Here is a 21571-nt window from a genome sequence, read left to right on the forward strand (position 1 = left end):
CCAAATTGCATCCTTGCAAAAACTTATATATTGAGGTCCTAAACCCCCTACCTCAGATTATGACCATGTATGGAGAGAGAGCCTTGAAAGAGGTATGTAAGGTAGAATGAGGTCATTATGGTGGGCCCTCATCCTGCATAACTGGTGTCCTTATAAGAGGGGGAGATTAGAATTTAGACACAGTTGCTGACATCTTGAGTTCAGACTGGAAGCCTCTAGAATTGTGAGAAAATAAATCTCTGTGGTTTAAGCCACCCAGTCTGTGGTAATTCATTATGGCAGCCCCAGCAAACTAATACAAATAGTGTTTCCACAGCTGAAACAAAATTGGAAAATCACCATCATCCTAGAGAGTTACAAGGGCTATTTTAACAGCATCTGATGGTTTTCCTAAATTCGCCAAGCCCAGACAGAGGTCAGATGACTTCCTGGGATAAAAGCCAACTAGCTTCCTCTTGCTGTTTCTTTAGCCACTGGTCTGCAGACGTTTTCTTCTTCTCCTTCTAACTTCCTCTCCTGTGACAAAAGAGATAACTATTAGACAAACAAAAGTCCAGAATGCTAAGGTTGCAACTTTCACTTCCTCTCACCCTTTAGCCCAGAACTGCTTTGAATGTACCAGTTGCTGTGCGGCACCGGCTTGAGGAAGAGAAGACACCAGTGCCTCAGAAACTGCCCGGTGAAACGGTGATAGCGAGCCACGCGTTCACAGGGCCACTGTCGCTCACAGAAGCAGTGAGGATGATGCCAGGATGACGTCTGCCTTGTGCCTGGCTGGGACTCTGATCCCAGCCATGGCCTTCCTCTCCTGCGTGAGACCAGAAAGCTGGGAGCCCTGCGTGGAGGTATGTGGCTGGAGTCAGCGCCTCTGAACTCTCCCTCACTTCTGCCCAGAGCTTCTCACTGTGTGCCCTGGTTTATTTTTGCAAAAAAAGAGTTAAATTACCTTAAAGACTCAAGAAGCCACAGAGATCAAGTAATTCATTGTTAAAGGGCACTAAAGGCAGCCAATGGGGGTTTGTTCCATTTGGAGATTTTGAGTGCTAACAGGGGCATTAGATTACATAGATCTGCGTAAGGTCCCTGCTCTGCTACCTTGTGGCTGTGTGAAAAAATTATCAAACCTGTCTGAGACTAGTTTTCACATCTATAGGAGAATTATAATACCTTCTTCACCAGAGAATAAACAGACTGCTTCAGTGTCATTTCTTCCCACCGGTGGTCTTTACACTCAGCTTCAAGCAGTTCCCCTGCTCCTTTCAATCTCAGGAAGAAGATGGCTTTTGTGTGTGTGTCTCTACAGAAAGAACTTTCTAAGTGGGTGTCAGACTTCTGTATGCAGTCATATAGTTTAGTCCAGAGGATGAAAAAAATAAGAGAGTGAAAAAGGAAAAGAGAGAGAGAGAAGAAAAAAGCAAGAGGGAAATATGTATAATATCAGCTATTGCAACAGTTTGTTTCTTGGTGAAATACCAATCAGCTGGTTGATAATCTTATTCATGATGGATCTTTTTTGTTTTTCCCCTGCACAGACTTCACAGTTGCTTTAGAAACCCATAGTAGAGCCGAACAGCTAAGAAAATGATTTACAGTGAGGCAGGGTCAGAAACTCAAGAGAGGCAAAGCCAGCTGCAGTCCTGAAGTTGAGGATATGGGAGAAAATCAAGTAATATTTAGCAAAGACTAATTCATTATCTCAAAGCCATCCCTTCCCTCAATTCCCCGCCCATAGTCCTCCTCCTTGTCTTCTTCTCTGTATCCCTCTGCTGTTAGGTTAGTGGAGATAGATTTTCTAATTAGGCTCACTGCGAGATAAAACCACAGCCAACCTTGACTTCTTCTTTTCCCCATGTACGATTTCCTGTAAGTCCCTGAAGCCTGTCCATACCTGCCCATCCCTTTCTTGCCACTGTACGGCAGGCCCTCATTTCCCCTGGCGTTGACTCTTACACAGTGACTGCTTTCCTGATTCCAGTCTTCTTCCTTTAATTCATTCTGCACATTCTTGTTTGTTATGTATTTGCATTTGTTGTTATTATTTTTCCTTAAGCTTTGATCTAACAAATTATCTCCTTAAAAACTTTTGATAACTCTCCATTGCCATTAGGACAGGTTTCTACCACAGGGCCTTTGCACTGGCTATTTCTTCTACCTAGAATGCTAGATCAGTGCTATCCAATGACAATATTATGTGAACCACATATGTACTTTTAAAGTTTTTAGTAGCCTCATTAAAAAAAGAAACAAGTGAATTTAATATTTTTATTTAACTTAGCATATTTAAAATAATGTTTAAAATTTTCATATATATTTACCTATTACTGATATTTTACATTCCTTGTTTGGTACTAAATCTGGAATTTAGTATATATTTTACATTTACCATGCATCTCAATTTAGACTATTCACGTTTCTTGTGTTAATAACTGTGTATGGCAAGTGACTACCGTACTGGTCAGTGCAGCCCTGGTCATTTTCATGGTTTAATCACTCCATTCAGATTTCTGCTTACATGTCCCCTCCTCAGGGCAGTCTTCCTTGATTGCCCCATGTAGAGCTCTCCAGCCTCACTTATTTGCCTCAAATTCCCTTTTATTGCTTTATTTTTTTTTTTCTGGAGCACAACATTTTATATTTTTGTTTGTTTATTTTCTCTCTCTTCCTTTGTAACGGAATTGGCAAGGACCACTATATTTCCAGTGGTCAGCACACAGTAGCCACTAAATTTATATGTGATAAATGATTGAAATAATTGCTGCAGGACAAAATCTGAGGCCCTCCTGATCTGGTTTGCCCTCTTACTTAGGTTTCACCACTCCTACCACTCACCAGCTAATCTAAGTTTGTTTTCCACTCTTTCCATGCTCATGTTGTCCTCTCCTTACGACATGTTTTTTCTTCCCCTTTTCACATATCTAAACCTTACTCATCTTCTGAGACCCACTTTAAAATCTTCCTTTTCTGGGAAGCCTTTCCTGAATACGGACTTGACCTCTGCTTTCTCTGAACCACAGGACAAATTTTCTAAGCCTATTTTATGGCCCCTTGAGACAGTATTAGCTTTGCTCCTATCTAAACTTTTACTCTAGACTGTGAGTCCATTGAAGTCTGGAGCCACATCGTATTTTTCTTTGTAATGCCCACAGCGCTTGGCAGAAAATGTCTACAATGTGGACTTAAGTAAACCTTCATTTAATCAGTTATTCAATCAGTTATTGATTCAGCAAATATTTATTGAGCATCAACCATTTGCCAGACACCATTCTGAGTGCTGGAGACAAAGCAGTGGGCAAAACCATTGAAACTTGCAATGGAGTACAGGAGATGAACAATCCGATGGCAACAATCACATAGACAACATAATGTTAGATGGTGGTGTATCCTGTGAAAGGGAATAAAAGAGGGCAAAGAAAGAGTGCCTGGCTCTGTTTCTATTAGGCAGTACTGTCTTTGAGGCTCCATGGCTTGTAACATTTAAGCAGACATACAAATGAAGATCTGCGTGTTTGAACTCTGACTTTGCGCATATTACTTCATCTCTTTGAATTTCCATTTTCCTCATCTTTAAAATGCTTATTTGAAGATTAAGTGAAAGTATACAACAAACAAGAGCTATGCTGGCATATGGTAAGGGATTAATAATAGATAATAATAATTAATGTTAACATCTATTGATCACTTATACTGCGGTGGGCTTTTAAATAAGCTCTTTAAACACCTTATCTCATTTAATCCTTCAAACAGATTCTATTGGTTTCAAACAACAGAAAACTACAATTAGCTAGCTTCTGCAAGGAATTTTGTCAGAGAAAATGAAAGCGTTCAGAAATTAGATGGGAGCGTTAGAGAATTAGGCTTACAAAAAATGTGGGAAAGTAGGCTAGAAAGCAGTGTAAGAACGAAGACAGCATAAAGCACTTGACCTTATTTACTAGGTTCCACCATGGGAATCCATGCACTCTAAAGATTTCCCCCTATTTCTACAACAGGGATCAATGAGCCAAGAAAAATAATGCAGCTGTCAAAATCCGGGCTATGACTAAGGAAGGCCTGGACATCTTGACTGCCAGACAGTCTCCCCGATGATGTGGGGTATTTAGAATGATATTGGATATTTTATTTAGTTTTTGTATTTCCAACTTTTATTTTAAGTTCAGTGGTACATGTGCAGAGCATTCAGATTTGTTACATAGGTAAATGTGTGCCATGGTGATTTGCTGCATAGATCATGAAAATATGGAACGTGTCATGGATTTGTGTGTGATCCTTGTGCAGGGGCCATGCTAATCTTTTTTGTATGCTTCCAATTTTAGTATATGTGCTACTGCAGCAAGCACGATATTGGATATTTTAATACCTACATTTTACATCTGATAAAATGAGGCTCACTGAGGTTTTTCTTTTGTTTGTTTTGTTTTGTTTTGTTTTAAAAGACTTTGCCCTAAACCACACGGAATTGCTGGCATGAAACCCAGAGCTTTCAGACTCCGGAGCCTCAGCCCTTCACCCCTTGATTCCATTGCTTCTTGCTAAATGCTGCCATTTTATCACAGAGGTTAGAATGCTGAGCACATAGTATTTGCTCTTTACTTTCTAATCTAGATTAAGACATTTTATAAGTATGAATTGAGCGGATGGACGGATGGATAGATGGATGGAAGAATGGACAGATGGATGAAAAAAGGTCAACTGAATTTTGTGCTTGCACTAAAAGAACCTCCCCGCCCCCGCACCATCTCTGGTTTAGAAGAGGGGAGTTGGGAGACTATGCAGTAAAGACACTTCATTTTGTGTGTAATCATTGCAGGTGGTTCCTAACATTACTTATCAATGCATGGAGCTGAATTTCTACAAAATCCCCGACAACATCCCCTTCTCAACCAAGAACCTGGACCTGAGCTTTAATCCCCTGAGGCATTTAGGCAGCTATAGCTTCCTCCGTTTTCCAGAACTGCAGGTGCTGGATTTATCCAGGTAATGAATGCACTTTTACATACTGCACAAGGTGAGATGTTCATTGTCCTATCATTTCATTATTGGAGTGGAAAGCTTGCTTGGTGGAGTCTCATCTGCATTCACTTATTTATTCATACAACAGATGTCTTATTAACTATATAGCCTTGACCATGCTACCTCTATTCTTCAGGTCTCAATTTTCTCATCTGTGAAATAGGCAGTTGGCTAAGACAGCTTCTAAGGGAAATTCTAATTTTTAGGTTTTCTTTTAAGACAGGAGAGAAAATTAGCTTAAATTCTTTCATAAGTGGCTATTTATTGACTACTTACTATATGTTGTACACTCTGCAAGAAGACAGGCATATATTGATATATAACACACAGCCCCTGTTGTTAAGGAGGCATATCTTCTTGAAAGAGTTAATACCTTAAAGTCCTGGGTATGGTCCTGGGTACGTAGCATATTTTCAACACTTTTGAATTATGATTTTTTGGATCTTGAAGCTGATATAAATATAGCAATATATAACAGTAGGTGATAAACTATATCTAAACTAAAGGTAACAAATTGTATTTTTCAGAAGAGGGACTTCTCTGTGGCGGGTAGTCAAGAAAAATTTCATGAACTGCATAAGATTCAAACAATGTCTAGAATATTAAAAGTAGGGTAGAGGATAGGGAATTAGGAAAAGACAAGTAATCCAAGGAGAAAGATGTCAAGATTAAAGGAAAACATCTGCTGTGGGCAGGGAATAGTGGCTAAGATTTTCTTTTCTGATGCAGGGAAGTATATCGTTTGTTGTGGCAGGTGAAACTGTCATCATGATATTTTAAGGGAACAAAATTCTAAAAGGGTTTTCATCATCGGGGCCTTATTTGCAAATCGAACTAGATAATGGAAATGTTCTCTGCAGTGGTTTGTAAAACATTTCAAAACATTTTACTTATTTTTTATTATAGAAATTATTGATAAAGACTAAGGTCACAATATGAAAATCCTTTTTAGAGCAGACATTTCTGTAGAAGAGTGAACATATGACCTATTATACCCTAACTTGGATAAAGGTAGGATAAAACAAAGCGGTAATGGAACAGTTCAAAGGCAGTGGTATAGTGCATAGAGCCCTGTTGGAGTCAGAAGACTGGAGCCAAGTTTACCCCCAACGTTTATAACCATGTAACCTTAGGCATATTACTTCATCTCCCTTAGTCTTAGTTTTCATGTCTGATCAATGGAAATGATGCAACTTATCCTGCTGGATTAAATGTGATAATAAATATTAATATGCTATATATATTTAAATTTTTATAAAGTATATTTTGTAAGCATAAAGTATTATTCTTACAGAATTTCATTCGTTTTTTAAAATAATTAAAAACTTTTATTTTTATTCAGGGGTTTACATGGTTATATTGTGTGATACTGAGGTGTAGGGTACAGTTGACACCATTGCTCAGGTACTGAGCATAGTACCCAGTAGTTAGTTTTTCAACCCTTGCTGCTTTCTCTCTATCCCCTCTCAAGTAATCCCCAGGGTCTATTTTTGTCATCTTTATGTCCATGTGTACCCCATGTTTAGCTCCTACTTATAAAGTGAGAACCCATGGTATTTGGCCTTCTGTTCCTTTGTTTATTTGCTTAGGATAATGGCTATCAGCTGAATCTATGCCATTATGTTCTAAATTTCAGTTTTCTGCATGAAAATTTTGTCACATACTCTATTAAGGTAGACCACCTCTCCCCCCCCCCCCCTTTTTTTTCAAACAAGTAGTTTTTCACCAAACAATGTCTGTTATGCAATTCATCTTCAATCCACTAGATACCCAAGAAACTTGCCCCAGAAACCTTAAATCTGTGCTTATAGAGAGGCCAGCTTCCCTTCTAGCTAGCCCATAGGAGATTCTAAATTAGGGCAAGCACAAATAATAGCACAATAGACATCCTTTGCCTTTTCATACAGTGTTCACATACAATAACTCAACTAGTCTTGTAAGAATGCTTTGTGATAGACCAGGCAGCCTTCTTCCCCCATAGAAATCTATAATATATATGTATGTTTCTTTTTATAGATGAAGAAACTGAAGCTTGAATAATTTAAGTGACTTATATACATTATCATTGCTTGTTAGCCACAGACCAAAGATTTAAGTTCACATCTCCAGAATCCAACTTAATTGTTCTCTTTGTCTTAATACTCTACTTCTCTACAGTGACTATCACCAATGTAATGATATAGAGATACAGCAAGACCCTTTAATTCTTGCCTGATGTATACAGCAATGCAGAGATAGAATGATGGGCTGTAAAAAATCATATAGTTGAAAGAGAGAACTTCAAAAATAATCCAGTTCAGCTGTTTGATTTATAAATGTGGTAACTAAAACCTAGAGAGGAAAAGAGGTATTCAAGATCACCCAGTAGGAGAGAACTGCAGAAGCACCAAACCCAAGCTCTTTTGTCCACTCTTCCAGTGTTCTTTCTAGTATACTGCTTATCCTTTATCTAGTTACCAATAAATAACAAAAGCTTGGACCACAATGCTTTTATTATCTAGGAAACTCCTGAAGAAGCTAAAATGGGTGGGGAATATTGTAAATGTAATTCAGACTGGATTAAGAAATAACTTATTTGTACGTTGTAATTGACAAGCACCTGCAATGATAAAGGAATTTATCATTTATCATGATGGCTTGCTGTTTGCTGGCTGCATCAAAGCCCTATCTCTAGGACATGTCTCTGAACATTCTATGTAGGATGGCTTTCATTTCTCTTGGGATAAAAATCAAAACCCTTCATCTGGGTGGTAAACCTCTGCCTAATTGGAAATCTTCTTTCTCCACAACTCCATATTGTACACTCCAATTTCATCTCTGTACTCCAACCATGGAAGCTATTTGTCATGATTACTCTGTGTGTCATTTTTTGCTGTCAACCTTGGGGCTTTTGTGTTTGCTGTTCACTTCACCTCCTTTTATCGTTAACTTCTACTCATCTTTCAATTTTCAACTTAAGTGTTCTCAGAGAAGCCTACTTTGATTCTCCTGGTCCACAACAGTTCTCTGGATGTGAACTCTTATAGCACATGATTTTCACTTTTTTTCCACAAAACTCACTCCTATCACAGGTTACAAACATTTATCTCTGATAACAACAACTTTCAAGTATCGAGCCATCATGTATGCACTTTTCATAAACATTAAGAGTATCCGTGACACTTATGTGTAATTTTTCATATCTCTGAAATTGATATTTACTAGTCATTTATCTTGGCTAACAACTAACAACTATCCATATTATCTGTACCAATCAGATGTATAATCACAATTTTGTGTGACAGAAAATGGCTAAACTTGATCCAAGGCTATTACATGCTTTATCAACTGCACAATCTTTATATATGTCAATTATTGACGTTTAACTGATTTCCTTCTTATGGATTTTCTCCTCTGCTTATCATGTATGGCTAACATGACAAAAAAGAGCCTATCATTGCAGCCAGTATGATAATACTCAATCTGTGGGGCTTCTTATTTGCTCATGCCATCATCATCTGTCCTGCTTGATGTCTTTGACCCATCACATCCTGTATGAAGAACTGGATGACTAGGATTAATATTCTATTTTAGGTTCTTATTCAGCAGAAATGTTATATAATCAATGTATTTTTATTCCTGTAGGTGTGAAATCCAGACAATTGAAGATGGTGCATATCAGAGCCTAAGCCACCTCTCCACCTTAATATTGACAGGAAACCCCATCCAGAGTTTAGCCCTGGGAGCCTTTTCTGGACTATCAAGTTTACAGAAGCTGGTGGCTGTGGAGACAAATCTAGCATCTCTAGAGAACTTCCCCATTGGACACATCAAAACTTTGAAAGAACTTAATGTGGCTCACAATCTTATCCAGTCTTTCAAATTACCTGAGTATTTTTCTAATCTGACCCATCTAGAGCACTTGGACCTTTCCATTAACAAGATTCAAAATATTTATTGCAAAGACTTGCAGGTTCTACATCAAATGCCCCTACCCAATCTCTCTTTAGACCTGTCCCTGAACCCTATAAACTTTATCCAACCAGGTGCATTTAAAGAAATTAGGCTTCATAAGCTGACTTTGAGAAATAATTTTGATGATTTAAATGTGATGAAAACTTGTATTCAAGGTCTGGCTGGTTTAGAAGTCCATCGTTTGGTTCTGGGAGAATTTAGAAATGAAAGAAACTTGGAAGAGTTTGACAAATCTGCTCTGGAGGGATTGTGCAATTTGACCATTGAAGAATTCCGATTAACATACTTAGACTACTACCTCAATAATATTATTGACTTATTTAATTGTTTGGCAAATGTTTCTTCGTTTTCCCTGGTGAGTGTGAATATTAAAAGGGTAGAAGACTTTTCTTATAATTTCAGATGGCAACATTTAGAATTAGTTAAGTGTAAATTTGAACAGTTTCCCACATTGGAACTCAAATCTCTCAAAAGGCTTACTTTCACTGCCAACAAAGGTGGGAATGCTTTTTCAGAAGTTAATCTACCAAGCCTTGAGTTTCTAGATCTCAGTAGAAATGGCTTGAGTTTCAAAGGTTGCTGTTCTCAAAATGATTTTGGGACAACCAGCCTAAAGTATTTAGATCTGAGCTTCAATGATGTTATTACCATGAGTTCAAACTTCTTGGGCTTAGAACAACTAGAACATCTGGATTTCCAGCATTCCAATTTGAAACAGATGAGTCAATTTTCGGTATTCCTATCACTCAGAAACCTCATTTACCTTGACATTTCTCATACTCACACCAGAGTTGCTTTCAATGGCATCTTCGATGGCTTGCTCAGTCTCAGAGTCTTGAAAATGGCTGGCAATTCTTTCCAGGAAAACTTCCTTCCAGATATCTTCACAGATCTGAAAAACTTGACCTTCCTGGACCTCTCTCAGTGTCAACTGGAGCAGTTGTCTCCAACAGCATTTAACACACTCAACAAGCTTCAGGTACTAAATATGAGCCACAACAACTTCTTTTCATTGGATACGTTTCCTTATAAGTGTCTGCGCTCTCTCCAGGTTCTTGATTACAGTCTCAATCACATAATGACTTCCAAAAACCAGGAACTACATCATTTTCCAAGTAGTCTAGCTTTCTTAAATCTTACTCAGAATGACTTTGCTTGTACTTGTGAACACCAGAGTTTCCTGCAGTGGATTAAGAACCAGAGGCAGCTCTTGGTGGAAGTTGAACGAATGGAATGTGCAACACCTTCACATAAACAGGGCATGCCGGTGCTGAGTTTGAATATTACCTGTCAGATGAATAAGACCATCATTGGTGTGTCTGTGTTCAGTGTGCTTGTGGTATCTGTTGTAGCAGTTCTGGTCTATAAGTTCTATTTTCACCTGATGCTTCTTGCTGGCTGCATAAAGTATGGTAGAGGTGAAAACATCTATGATGCCTTTGTTATCTACTCAAGCCAGGATGAGGACTGGGTAAGGAATGAGCTAGTAAAGAATTTAGAAGAAGGGGTGCCTCCCTTTCAGCTCTGCCTTCACTACAGAGACTTTATTCCCGGTGTGGCCATTGCTGCAAACATCATCCATGAAGGTTTCCATAAAAGCCGAAAGGTGATTGTTGTGGTGTCCCAGCACTTCATCCAGAGCCGCTGGTGTATCTTTGAATATGAGATTGCTCAGACCTGGCAGTTTCTGAGCAGTCGTGCAGGCATAATCTTCATTGTCCTGCAGAAGGTGGAGAAGACCCTGCTCAGGCAGCAGGTGGAGCTGTACCGCCTTCTCAGCAGGAACACTTACCTGGAGTGGGAGGACAGTGTCCTGGGACAGCACATCTTCTGGAGACGACTCAGAAAAGCCCTGTTGGATGGCAGATCGTGGAATCCAGAAGAACAGTGGGTACAGGATGCAATTAGCAAGAAGCAACAACTATCTGAAGAGGAAAAATAAAAAACTCCTGAGGCATTTCTTGCCCAGCTGGGCCCAACACTCGTTCAGTTAATAAGTATTAAATGCTGCCACATGCCAGGCCTTATGCTAAGGGCGAGTCATTCCATGGTGCACAAGATATGTGGGGTTGCTAATCTCAAGGAGCTTCCAGTGCAGAGGGAATACATGCTAGATTAAAATACAGAGCCTTCCAGGTGGGCATTTCAACCAACTCAGCCAAGGAACCTATGACAGAGAAAGTCATTTCAACTCTTACCTCATTACGTTGAATAAAGACAGAGAAAGCAGAAAGAGACATTGTTCTTCTCCTGAGTCTTTTGAGTGGAAATTATATCATGTATTATGTTATAGCCATCATAAAACCATTTTGGTAGTTTTGACTGAACTGGGTGTTCACTTTTTCCTTTTTGATTGAATACAATTTAAATTCTGCTTGATGACTTCAGTGGGCTCCTGATGCAAGATGCCCCTTCAATTTTAAGTCAGTCTCCTTACAGAGGTTAAGGTCTAGTGGCTAATTCCTAAGGAAACCTGATTAACACATGCCCACAACCATCCTGGTCATTCTCGAGCATGTTCTGTTTTTTCACTAATCACTCCTGATATATTTTTATTTTTATATATGAAGTTTTCATTTTTTTATGTCTTGCCTATAAGCCAATATCATAAATGAAGTTGTTCGAGACCTGCTTCAAATATCCACATTTATTTAACCACTATTTTTCAAGGAAGTATGTAAAGTACATTCTGTCACTTTGTCACTCGATGTCATTGCAAAGTTATTGCCTACTAAGTTATGACTGTCTGAAAGCAGCTTTGAAATAATTTGTTTAAAGGGGGCACTTTTTTTAACAGGGGAACAAATTTTCTGCTTCCTGTTCTTATCATGGACAATTTGGGTTAGAGGCAGGAAGGAAGTGGGATGACCTCAGGAGGTCACTTTTTCTTGATTCCAGAAACATGGACTGATAAACCTGGGGTGACCTCATGAAATGAGTTGCAGCAGAAGTCTATGTTGTTTTATCAGAGCAAGTGATGTTTGATGGATCTCTGAATCTCTGCAGAGAGACATAGAGGGCTGGGATCCCTCCTGTGTACCCTCTTCACTGCCAGGAGAACTACTTGTGAAGGAATTCAAGGCAGGAAGTATACATTGCTGTTTCCTGTTGGGCAATGCTTCCTGACTACATTTTGGGAAGAGTGGATGTTATCATTGAGAAAACAACGTGTCTGGAATTAATGGGATTCGTATAAAGAAGGTTCCCAGAAAACAATGTTCATCCAGCCTCCCCAGAAACAGAACATTCAAGAAAAGGACAATGAGGATGTCATCAGGGAAATGAAAATAAAAACCACAATGAGATATCACCTTATACTAGGTAGAGTGGCTACTATAAAAGAAAAAAAAGAAGTGTCATCAAGGATATAGAGAAACTGGAACCCTTCTACACTGTTGGAGGGAGTGGAAAATGATGTAGCCATTGTGAAAAACAGTATGGAGTTTTCTCAAAAATTAAACATAGAACTACTATATGATCCAGCAATCTCACTTCTGTATATATACCCAAAATAATTGAAATCAGAATTTCAAGAAAATATTTACACTCCCATGTTCATTGCAGCACTGTTCACAATCACTGTTTCCAAAGTTATGGAAACAACCCAAATTTCCATTGAAAAATAAATGGACAAAGAAAATATGCATACATATACAATGGGATATTATTCAGCCTAAAAAAGGGGGAATCCTACGATTTATGACAACATGAATAAAACTGGAGGCCATTATGCTATGTAAAATAAGCAAGTAACAGAAATACAAACACTACCTGATTTCACTTATATGAGGTTCTAAAATAGTCAAACTCATAGAAGCAAGAATAGGACAGTGGTTCCTAGGGAAAAGGAGGAAGGGAGAAATGAAGAAATAGGGAGTTGTCTAGTTGGTATAAAATTATAGTATGCAAGATGAATTAGCCCTAAAGATCAGCTGTATAGCAGAGTTCCTATAATTAACAATAGTGTATTATGCACTTAACATTTTGTTAAGAGGTTAGATCTCATGTTAAGTGTTCTTACCATATATATATACACAAAGAAGCTTTTGGAGGTGATGGATATATTTATTACCTTGATTGTGGTGATGGTTTCACAGGTATGTGAAACTATGTCTAAACTCATCAAATTATGTACATTAAATATATGCAGTTTTATAATATCAATTATATCTGAATGAAGTTATAAAAAAGAAAAGACAACAAAATTCAGTTGTCAAAACTGGAAATATGACCACACTCAGAAGTGTTTGTTACTGAGTGTTTCGGAGTGTGTTTGGTTTGAGCAGGTCTAGGGTGATTGAGCATCCCTGGGTGTGTTTCTATGTCTCATGTACTAGTGAAAGTAGATGTGTGCATTTGTGCACATCTCCCTGTGTATCCTTATCAGGGCTGTATGTATTTGAAAGTGTGTGTCTCCATGATCATATCTGTATAGTAGAGAGTGTGATTCTATTTCTTGAAGAATACATCCATTTGAAGTGGATGTCTATGGCTGTTTGAGATGGGTTCTCTACTCTTGTGCTTGTACAGCAGTCTCCCCTTATCTCATATGCTTGGTGGATATGTTATTAGACCCCAAGTGGGCCTCTGAGACCCCAGATGGTACCAAACCTCATATATGCAATATGTTTTCCTATATACAAATACCTAAGATAAAGTTCATTTTCTGAATTAGGCACAGTAAGAGATTAACAACAACTAATAATAAAATTGAATAGTTACAATAATATATTGTAATAAAAGTTATGTGAATGTGATCTCTTTCTTTCTCGCTGTCTCTCTCAAAATATCTTACTGTACTGTACTCACCTATTTTCAGACGATAACTGACCACAAAACCTGGGAAAGTGAAACTGTGGATAAGTGAGGAACTAACATACATACATGATTGTTTGTCTATAGATGTATGCATCAATTTCTTAGTATGCTTGAAAATGTGTGATTTTGTGTATATCCATGCTACATGTAAGTGTGGTTCTATTCATATTTGAATACGAATTCTGCATAAATGTGTTTATTCAAGCAAATGTACAAGGCTCTGAGAAGGAAGATCAACATACAACTTGGAGTATTTCAGGGCTGAAATATCCAAGGCTGACATTGGCCTTCTTCCTGTCAGTTCCCTCTCCCAGATGGAAATTCTAGAAATGGCAGGTGAGGTGGACAAAAAGGGAAAGAAATTATATGCATAGAACAGAAGGAGAAGAAAGAGTAAAGTCAGGCCTCAGACAGCCTCTTTGTAGCTCTTTAAACCCTCTGGATTTAAGAGGGATGAAGGGTGGAATAAGCAAAAATTAATGCCAATTATAATGCTTTAAATTTGTGTGATCTCTTACAACTTGAAACATATTCACAAAACTATAACCATATTTGAATATCTCATTAGCTTAGTGAGGTAGCAAATCAATAATTACTTTTTCCATTTTATTGATGGGAAAGCTGAAGTTCGATGAAGTACATTTGTCAATAGGCCACGGAGTAGGAAAGTGACAAAACCTGAGCCTGGGCCTCCAGGTCACTCAAGGACACTTTCTTTCTTCCACACCCAATTGCTTCATGCTTAAAGTTGGCAAAACAGGAAGTGAAACTCCTGCAGTTTTCCGTGTGGTTGACACTAGTCAAGGGTTTCTCAACTGAAGCCATGAATCATTAAGCCAATACATATGCATATATGTTATACACACCAAATGATTCATTTATAACCCTATCTTTTCATAAAGGACTTGAAGGAGCTTCAAACAAGGGATACGTGAACAATAGGGTGAATCAATAATAAGTAGAAAATCTGGACGTAGAACAAAAAGAGGAGAGAAAGACACCGAGAATGAGCGTTAACACAGTGCTTTCCACTTTTCTGGTGTTTTGGGTAGTGTGGCTTTTGGAGAAAGTCAAAACTCAGATTCACTACTTATCAACTGTGTGCCTTGGCTCCACTTCTCTGAGTCTACTTAGCTCAAATGTAAAATGAGAATAGAAATATGACTTTGTAACATTTCTCTAAGGATTGAAAATCATGTATTATGTTCAATACAGGGACACTGTCCTTATGGGTGAGTACTCCTCTAAGACTTTATAAACAGGGCACTAGGAGAAGCACTGGGAGGTCTTCTCAGTAACAGCACTAAAGTAATTGCTGCTTTTCCAGCCTGTGGAACCACAGAAGTGACTGTAAGTAAAATTAAGCATTTCTTTCTGATTCGGTCTTGACTCATGGGATTGTCAGACCCCAGTCTTCTTCCGGACTCTATAAACTTTTTAGAAAGCATCAGCAGGCTCCTGGAGAGGCTTAAATGAACTCACACAGTATGTGACAATGAACTCCCTGGAAGAGTGAAAACCAAAGTCTAAGCCAGTGTCTCCATTTACTTGTGTGATTGTGGGAAAGTCACTGAAGTGCTTTGAGGCTCAGGTCTTAATACACGAAATGGAGGTAATAATACCTTGTTGGCAGACCTCGCTTGGTTGAAATGATAATGTTGATAGTTATAATAGTTACATTTAATTGATCGATTGTTTTACGCAGGGGCTTTATTTGTGCTATCTCATTTAGTTTGTCACGTCAATGAATTAGAAAGATACTAAAGTATTTCCAATTTACAAATGAGGAGTTTGAGTCTGGGAGCCATTCTATCATGTGTCCACTGTCACCTGCTCATTGGTGGCAGCACTGAGATTAGGTTCTAAGTCCACTTCCCTGCAGAGGCAGGGCTTCTAAATACTGTTCTATGCCAAGAGCACCCTGCTCTCACAAAATGCATAAAACTTCCTATCTCATCATTATAATTTTGACTGATATTAAGCAAAGAGAAGTATTATTATTATTACTTGTTTTTATTTATATTACAGCTGTAAGAGCCAGGAAAAATAAATCAAAGAGCTATGTGATTAAAGATTTTTTAAGAGGGAACAAATCAGGCCCACTAGATGATGGCCTTTCTTTGAATAACATGCCTAGGCTTGCTCTATCATGTCTATAGTTGGTCTGACTTCCTGATGGGCATCACAGACTTGTGATTAAACACAGAGGTTATGGGGGAAGTTCCAAAAGCTTAGGACTTTCCCCAGATGGTTGGAATAAGATCACACACTCTGGCTGCCCCTATGGAGATCACCGAACTTTTCAACTCAAAGTAAAATCTGTGGAGTAAATGGTTGATCAAAAGGAACCAACGATATTGAGCACCATGCATGATCATCTGATTGTTACTGCTACCTCGTGAGTTAAAGGCTACTCTTCTCATTTTAGAAATGAGAAAAGAGATGCCCAGAGAGGACGAGTAACTTGCCATAGGTCACACAGCTTATATTAATCACGATAACATTTGCCACACTTTCTGTATTTTTTTTTTTTTAAGTTTCTAAGCCTTTAGTGCATGCCTGGTACCATTTTAGTTTACTTCATTTAATTGTTAAAATGACCTTCTGATGCAGGTATTTGTAGCTTTGCCATTCCGCAGATGAAGAAACTGAGATGAAAGAATTGACTTGTTCATTTGGAAGGAGCAGAATCAGGATATGAACTTGGGTTGGCCTGATTCTTGGGGCTGCATTCTTTCCATAACTTAATTGCTTGCTGTGATGTCCTGGGCTACTCTGCCAGGGGTGGTTAGTGGAGTGAATGGAGAATAATTTAGACAAGGTCAGTAACTCCCATGCCATCTAGAAATTAAAAGTTTAAAAGGCAGAGTCTGCAACTCTCCTTGATTTCTACAGAAATAAAGATGATCCCTCCTGTGACAGTGCTAAGTGACAATTCTGAGTGTAAATGCGCTTTTTGGCACAAATTGTCGTGTCCTAATAGTCTTGATTATAATTATAAAATAATGGGTTTCTGAAAGGCTGCAAGCAGTTCTGGGAATGGCAATAAGGGTTTAGAAACGACGTGATGTTTATGAGAGAAGTGTTTTCTTGAAAATTAAACTCACGTTTAGGAGAAAGGATTGTGTTGTATGCTCCCAGGAAACTATCTCACTATGTAATTAAATCAAAACTGGCCAGTTACCAATTTGAGCTTTTGACTCATACTAACAACACTCCATTTCCCATGGGCCAAGCAAGGCAGGACTGACCTGAAATAACCCAGCTTGACTCTATCCACAGCCACCCCAGGACCTTGCCCCTCTGTCTTCATAGGGCTCAGCCATGAGATGCTAGTGCATGACCCTTCTTCCTGGGACTCTCCTTGTCTTTCCCTTTAGACTCTTTCTGGAAGGTCTCTTCACCTCCTCAGAAAGGAATAAGCACTCTTTCTATTTATGGGATTCCCTGGGAGACACTATATAAAAATAGAGTAAAAAAAAAATCTATTAAAAAAAAGACAACTTCATGTTGTTTCTACTCTGACTTCATTTTTTTAAAGATGGGTAACAAAGACTTTCTTCAAGGTTAGAAAATTTATTTTAATTTCTATAGATTTAGACAGTGAAAGTGCAGTGTTGTTACATGAATATATTGCATGATGCTTTAGTCTGGGCTGTTAGCATCACTATCATCTGAACAGTATACTTTGTACCTATTCGGTACTTTCTCATCCCTTAACCCCTTCCCACCTTTCTGAGTCTTCATTGTCTATTATTTCATTCTCCATGTCCATATCTACAAATTATTTAATTTCCATCCGTAAGCGAGAGCATGGATGGAACTGGAGAAAAGTATTTTCTATTCCAAGATCAGTTCTTAGATCTTGTGTCTCTAGATCACTTGCTCTCTCACTTACATTTTTTCTGTCTTCTTCTAGCCTCCTTTTCAGCCTTCATTTTGACAAAGAATTCCAGGCAGTCTACAGCTAATTTTATTTCAATAGAACTAATAAAATGGAAATCATATATGAAGATGACAAAGTTGACCAGGTCCCAAACTCTCACTTGTAAACAAATGCTTGGCTTAAGAAACACTTAAGGACTTTAATTCTACTATCTATGTGTCTGTGTATCTACGTACTAATTATCTACCTTTATGATCTTTATTGCTAGAAATTCTGGTTCAATATCAGAGGCTAGTCCTAAGGAATTTATATTTTAAAATACTCTCCCAGTAATGTTCATACACAGACAGTTTTGGGAATTACTGTTATAATGGAAAATGGAGAACAACAACCCACATTTAATATGGTTATTGGTTTTGTTCGTGAGATTTATTGCTAAGATTCATAATATCCAAGGCAAGGTCAACAGGATGGAATATGGAATCATTCTTGTTAAAAAATAAAGGCATCTCATTGGTCAGATAATGTCTTTTTATTTTACACTGTATAGTTGATTCTTCTCAATCCCACTAGATCAGACTCTTTGGGATACTAGGATTGGCCTATTTGATGGTGAGCTCACTACATCCATTTAGATGCTGTGTCCAGGCAATCATTTTAGTTCTCCTAGTTTCTATCTATTATGTTGTCAGTTTCCCTTGTTTATCCTCCTGGGTAGCTGATACCCCATATAAATGTATACCAGAAAAATGTTGTGGTCTTCTCTAAATTCTCTGAGGTATCTGTTGTCAATGTGATGTTGTTTTTTGTTTCCAGTCCAAAATATATCAAAGTAAAATTTAACTCCACTTTTGCTAAGTATTCATCCTGCCGTGAGTACTAAGATTCCAAAAATGACTTTCCCTAAAAAACACAGGATTTCCTTGCAAAGACTTGCTGGGCCACTGCCAGTCTTCCCAGAAACTCCTTTTTCCTTATCACTGAAGGGAATTGGGGAAGTGATCACTGACGGTTGAAATTCACTAGTTTTGGTCTTTAAACTGAGATCCTGAGTCTTCTGAGGAGTCTACTGCTCCCCAGTGGGAAATACCTGCTGTCAAAATTTTCCTACTTGCAAAGAGGACTTTTGAAATTAACGGCAGGGGATGAATATCCAGCTAGTGCTGTGCTCAGCTGAGTTATTGCTGGGTCCTTCTGAGTCCTCTCTACACATCATCTTTGGCTGAATTAGCTGTGGTTTTAGTTCCTTGTCCAAGCCTGAGAGTCTGGCGCCACTAAAGGCAGGGAATACCTTTGCCAGTTTCTGTCATGTTATCAACTGAGATCAGATAAGTGAGCAGAAGCAGAGGTAGTGTGGTTTAGGATCCAGGTTTGCCACTGGGAGCTCACCTCTGGACTCAGGTCTCTCATCTGTAAAATGGGACATTTAGGTCAGATCAGCATTTTCAAAAGCGTGACATGTTGGTAAATAAGATGATTTTATGTGGCTGACAGATGAGTGTGTTACTTTAATGGTTATATGTTTATTTTCATGGTTACCTTTATTTATAATAAATTATGTGATTAGCTAAGAATCAATTATCTCTTTAGAATATATTTAAGTTTACAATGTAGGCCAACTTAGGGAAAAAACAGGGGATGAAATGAATTATATAAAAAGTATGCAGATTTGGAAAATTTTGAAGGTGTCACAAGAAAGACTGGCAATCAGAAAGCAATGAACGAAACAGCTGCTGAGGGTCAGGCCAGCTCTCTGACATTCTAGCATGTTCACGTCTCCAAGGCTGTTACCTTACCTATAAATTGCAGGGATTGGAGTAAATGTCCATTCCAGGAAATTCTGTTCTGTGATTAGATATGTGACTCCATCATCCAGATTTTCTAGCATCCTTAACATGTGGTTTTAGCATTCTAAACCTGATGATGCTATATCAAAATGGGAGACTCATTCATCAAGTCACGATGTATCCATGTATTTCTAATATTTCCCATGTTCCCTCATTTCTGAAAAGGATTAAGCTATCAACACCATTGAGTTGTAGGTGAAAGGCTGTGGAAACAAGACATTGATAGTGAAATGGCTCCACCACTAACAAGCTGTTGAACAAAGGCAAATCTCTTGATCTCTTTGCTCTTTGGTCTCTGTTTCTTTATCTATGAGATAACTTTATTTTTACACTGTCTTCTGTGAAAGCTTTGAGAATGAAATGAGACAGAGCATCCAATACAATTTAGGGAAGCGCTATATAAATGCAAGGAGTTATTATGATAACAGATTGAAAACTCCTCCAAGGAGGAGTTTCTCTTTTGCCCCATGTTATAAACCCAAGAATATCTTCCGTTTTGCCTACATATTCCAAAAGCTTTTAAATTAAGCTACATGTCATTCTTACAGGACTCTCCTCTATTTCAGCAGTGTGTATACTTGGGCAGTTTTAATTATCTTAAAGGAGAAGAATACAGTTTTTCTAAATTCAAGCACTTTTGTGGATTAATGCTTGCAATTATTCTTTCTTCTTTCCCATACTTGACATTTAAAGTGATATCTCCCAGGCTCCTACACTGTTAGTCACAGAGGTACCATTCGACCCCTTGTGCCTCTTACCATATGTGAATTCTTGTCAGTTGAGAGTAAACTTTCTCCATAAATTTCACAGTTGTGGATTGATAAAAACAGAGAACTCTGGTTCCTCATCCCTTCCTGCTTTATCTCTTGAAATGCCATTCATGATGGTCCCTTATATCACTGTAGGGCTGCTATCATCCTTCATCCATATGCCACTGCAAATAGCAACCAACAGTGTCCTTAGTGCCAGCACTCCCAGGCATGCCCCTTTTCAAGCAGCAGGGTCAAGCCGCTCCCTTCCTGAGCTGTGGCATCTGTCTCTAAATCATGCTTCCTCTTTGCCTGCTGCAGGCCCTTGTCTCTGCCCTTCACTTTTTCTGGCTCTTGCCACGGTTTTGAAGGAAACTCTTGCAAATATCTGAAGCCCAATTCTGTTGCCATTCTAAGCTCTCTAAATGTCACCACAATCTTCCTTCCTTTGCATTTTCTTATTGGGCACTAAGTTAGTTCTTGCTTAGTGAGTCTTGTCTTTCTCTCTGCTTTGACCTGTCAGTATTCCAACTTCCTTATTTTTTGATGTTCATTTTCTCTTTTCTCTCTTTCTTCCTTTCTTATCTGTGAACTCCATTAACTGCTTCTGCATGTGACCATTAATGTGCCTGTCTTTCTTCTCATGTATTAGAGCGAACAAAAGCTTTGGGGATCAGACAGATCTGTGTTCTGATCCTGTCTTATGGTACCTGTCTTGTTTGTCTCAGCTTAAAATGGGGATAATATCTACCTCTCAGTTTTGTTGGCGGTTTAGTTCAGGGAAATAAAGTGCTCACTTTCTCTTTTCTCCTTGAGAGTGTTCTTTATTTTACTCATCTGGCCAGCTAATATTTATGAAGAGGCTACTCTGTGGTTGAAAAGGCACATAAAACTGCAGAAGTAAATGACCAAGAAGTGCCCTGAAAGTTATGGAGTTCAGATTCATTTTAGCAAGAGAGGAATGTCAATACACACACACACACACACACACACACACACACACACACACAGTTATGTCAACATGCAGGGTGGTAGGGGGTAGAGGGTTGTTCTTCCTAGAAGCAATCAGAGAAGGCTTTACAGAGGAGGGCCCATTTGAGCTGGAAATTGTAAAAGAACAGCTCTGCAGATGGATCTTTAAATTCTTAACCTAAAAGAAGAGCAAAAATGTAAATGATAAATCTGGGAAGTAATAAGTAGAAGACCATCTATAGCAGAGTGGAGGAAAAAAACAATATAGTATAAATACTGAATTACATGGAAGTTAATAGTTAATTTGCATCAGTTGACCCTGGCAAAGACATTTA

At 38.4% G+C, this 21571-nt stretch overlaps 1 protein-coding gene and 1 non-coding gene across 2 annotated transcripts; one reads left to right on the forward strand and one right to left on the reverse strand.

The window, feature by feature from the left end:
• The first annotated feature begins 458 nt into the window (after nucleotides 1-458).
• TLR4 (toll like receptor 4) lies at nucleotides 459-13721 on the forward strand. The gene is given in 4 exon segments (XM_007968248.3): nucleotides 459-845; nucleotides 4808-4974; nucleotides 8635-10844; nucleotides 10847-13721. Coding segments are annotated over 4 exon segments (2496 nt in total). The 5' UTR covers nucleotides 459-752; the 3' UTR covers nucleotides 10873-13721.
• On the reverse strand, nucleotides 4231-4337 carry LOC119619245 (U6 spliceosomal RNA). The gene has a single exon (XR_005235653.1). It is a non-coding gene; the product is annotated as a U6 spliceosomal RNA (small nuclear RNA).
• Nucleotides 13722-21571: the final 7850 nt, after the last annotated feature.

Source organism: Chlorocebus sabaeus, chromosome 12 (assembly GCF_047675955.1).
Source record: "Chlorocebus sabaeus isolate Y175 chromosome 12, mChlSab1.0.hap1, whole genome shotgun sequence".
Lineage (NCBI taxonomy): Eukaryota > Metazoa > Chordata > Mammalia > Primates > Cercopithecidae > Chlorocebus > Chlorocebus sabaeus.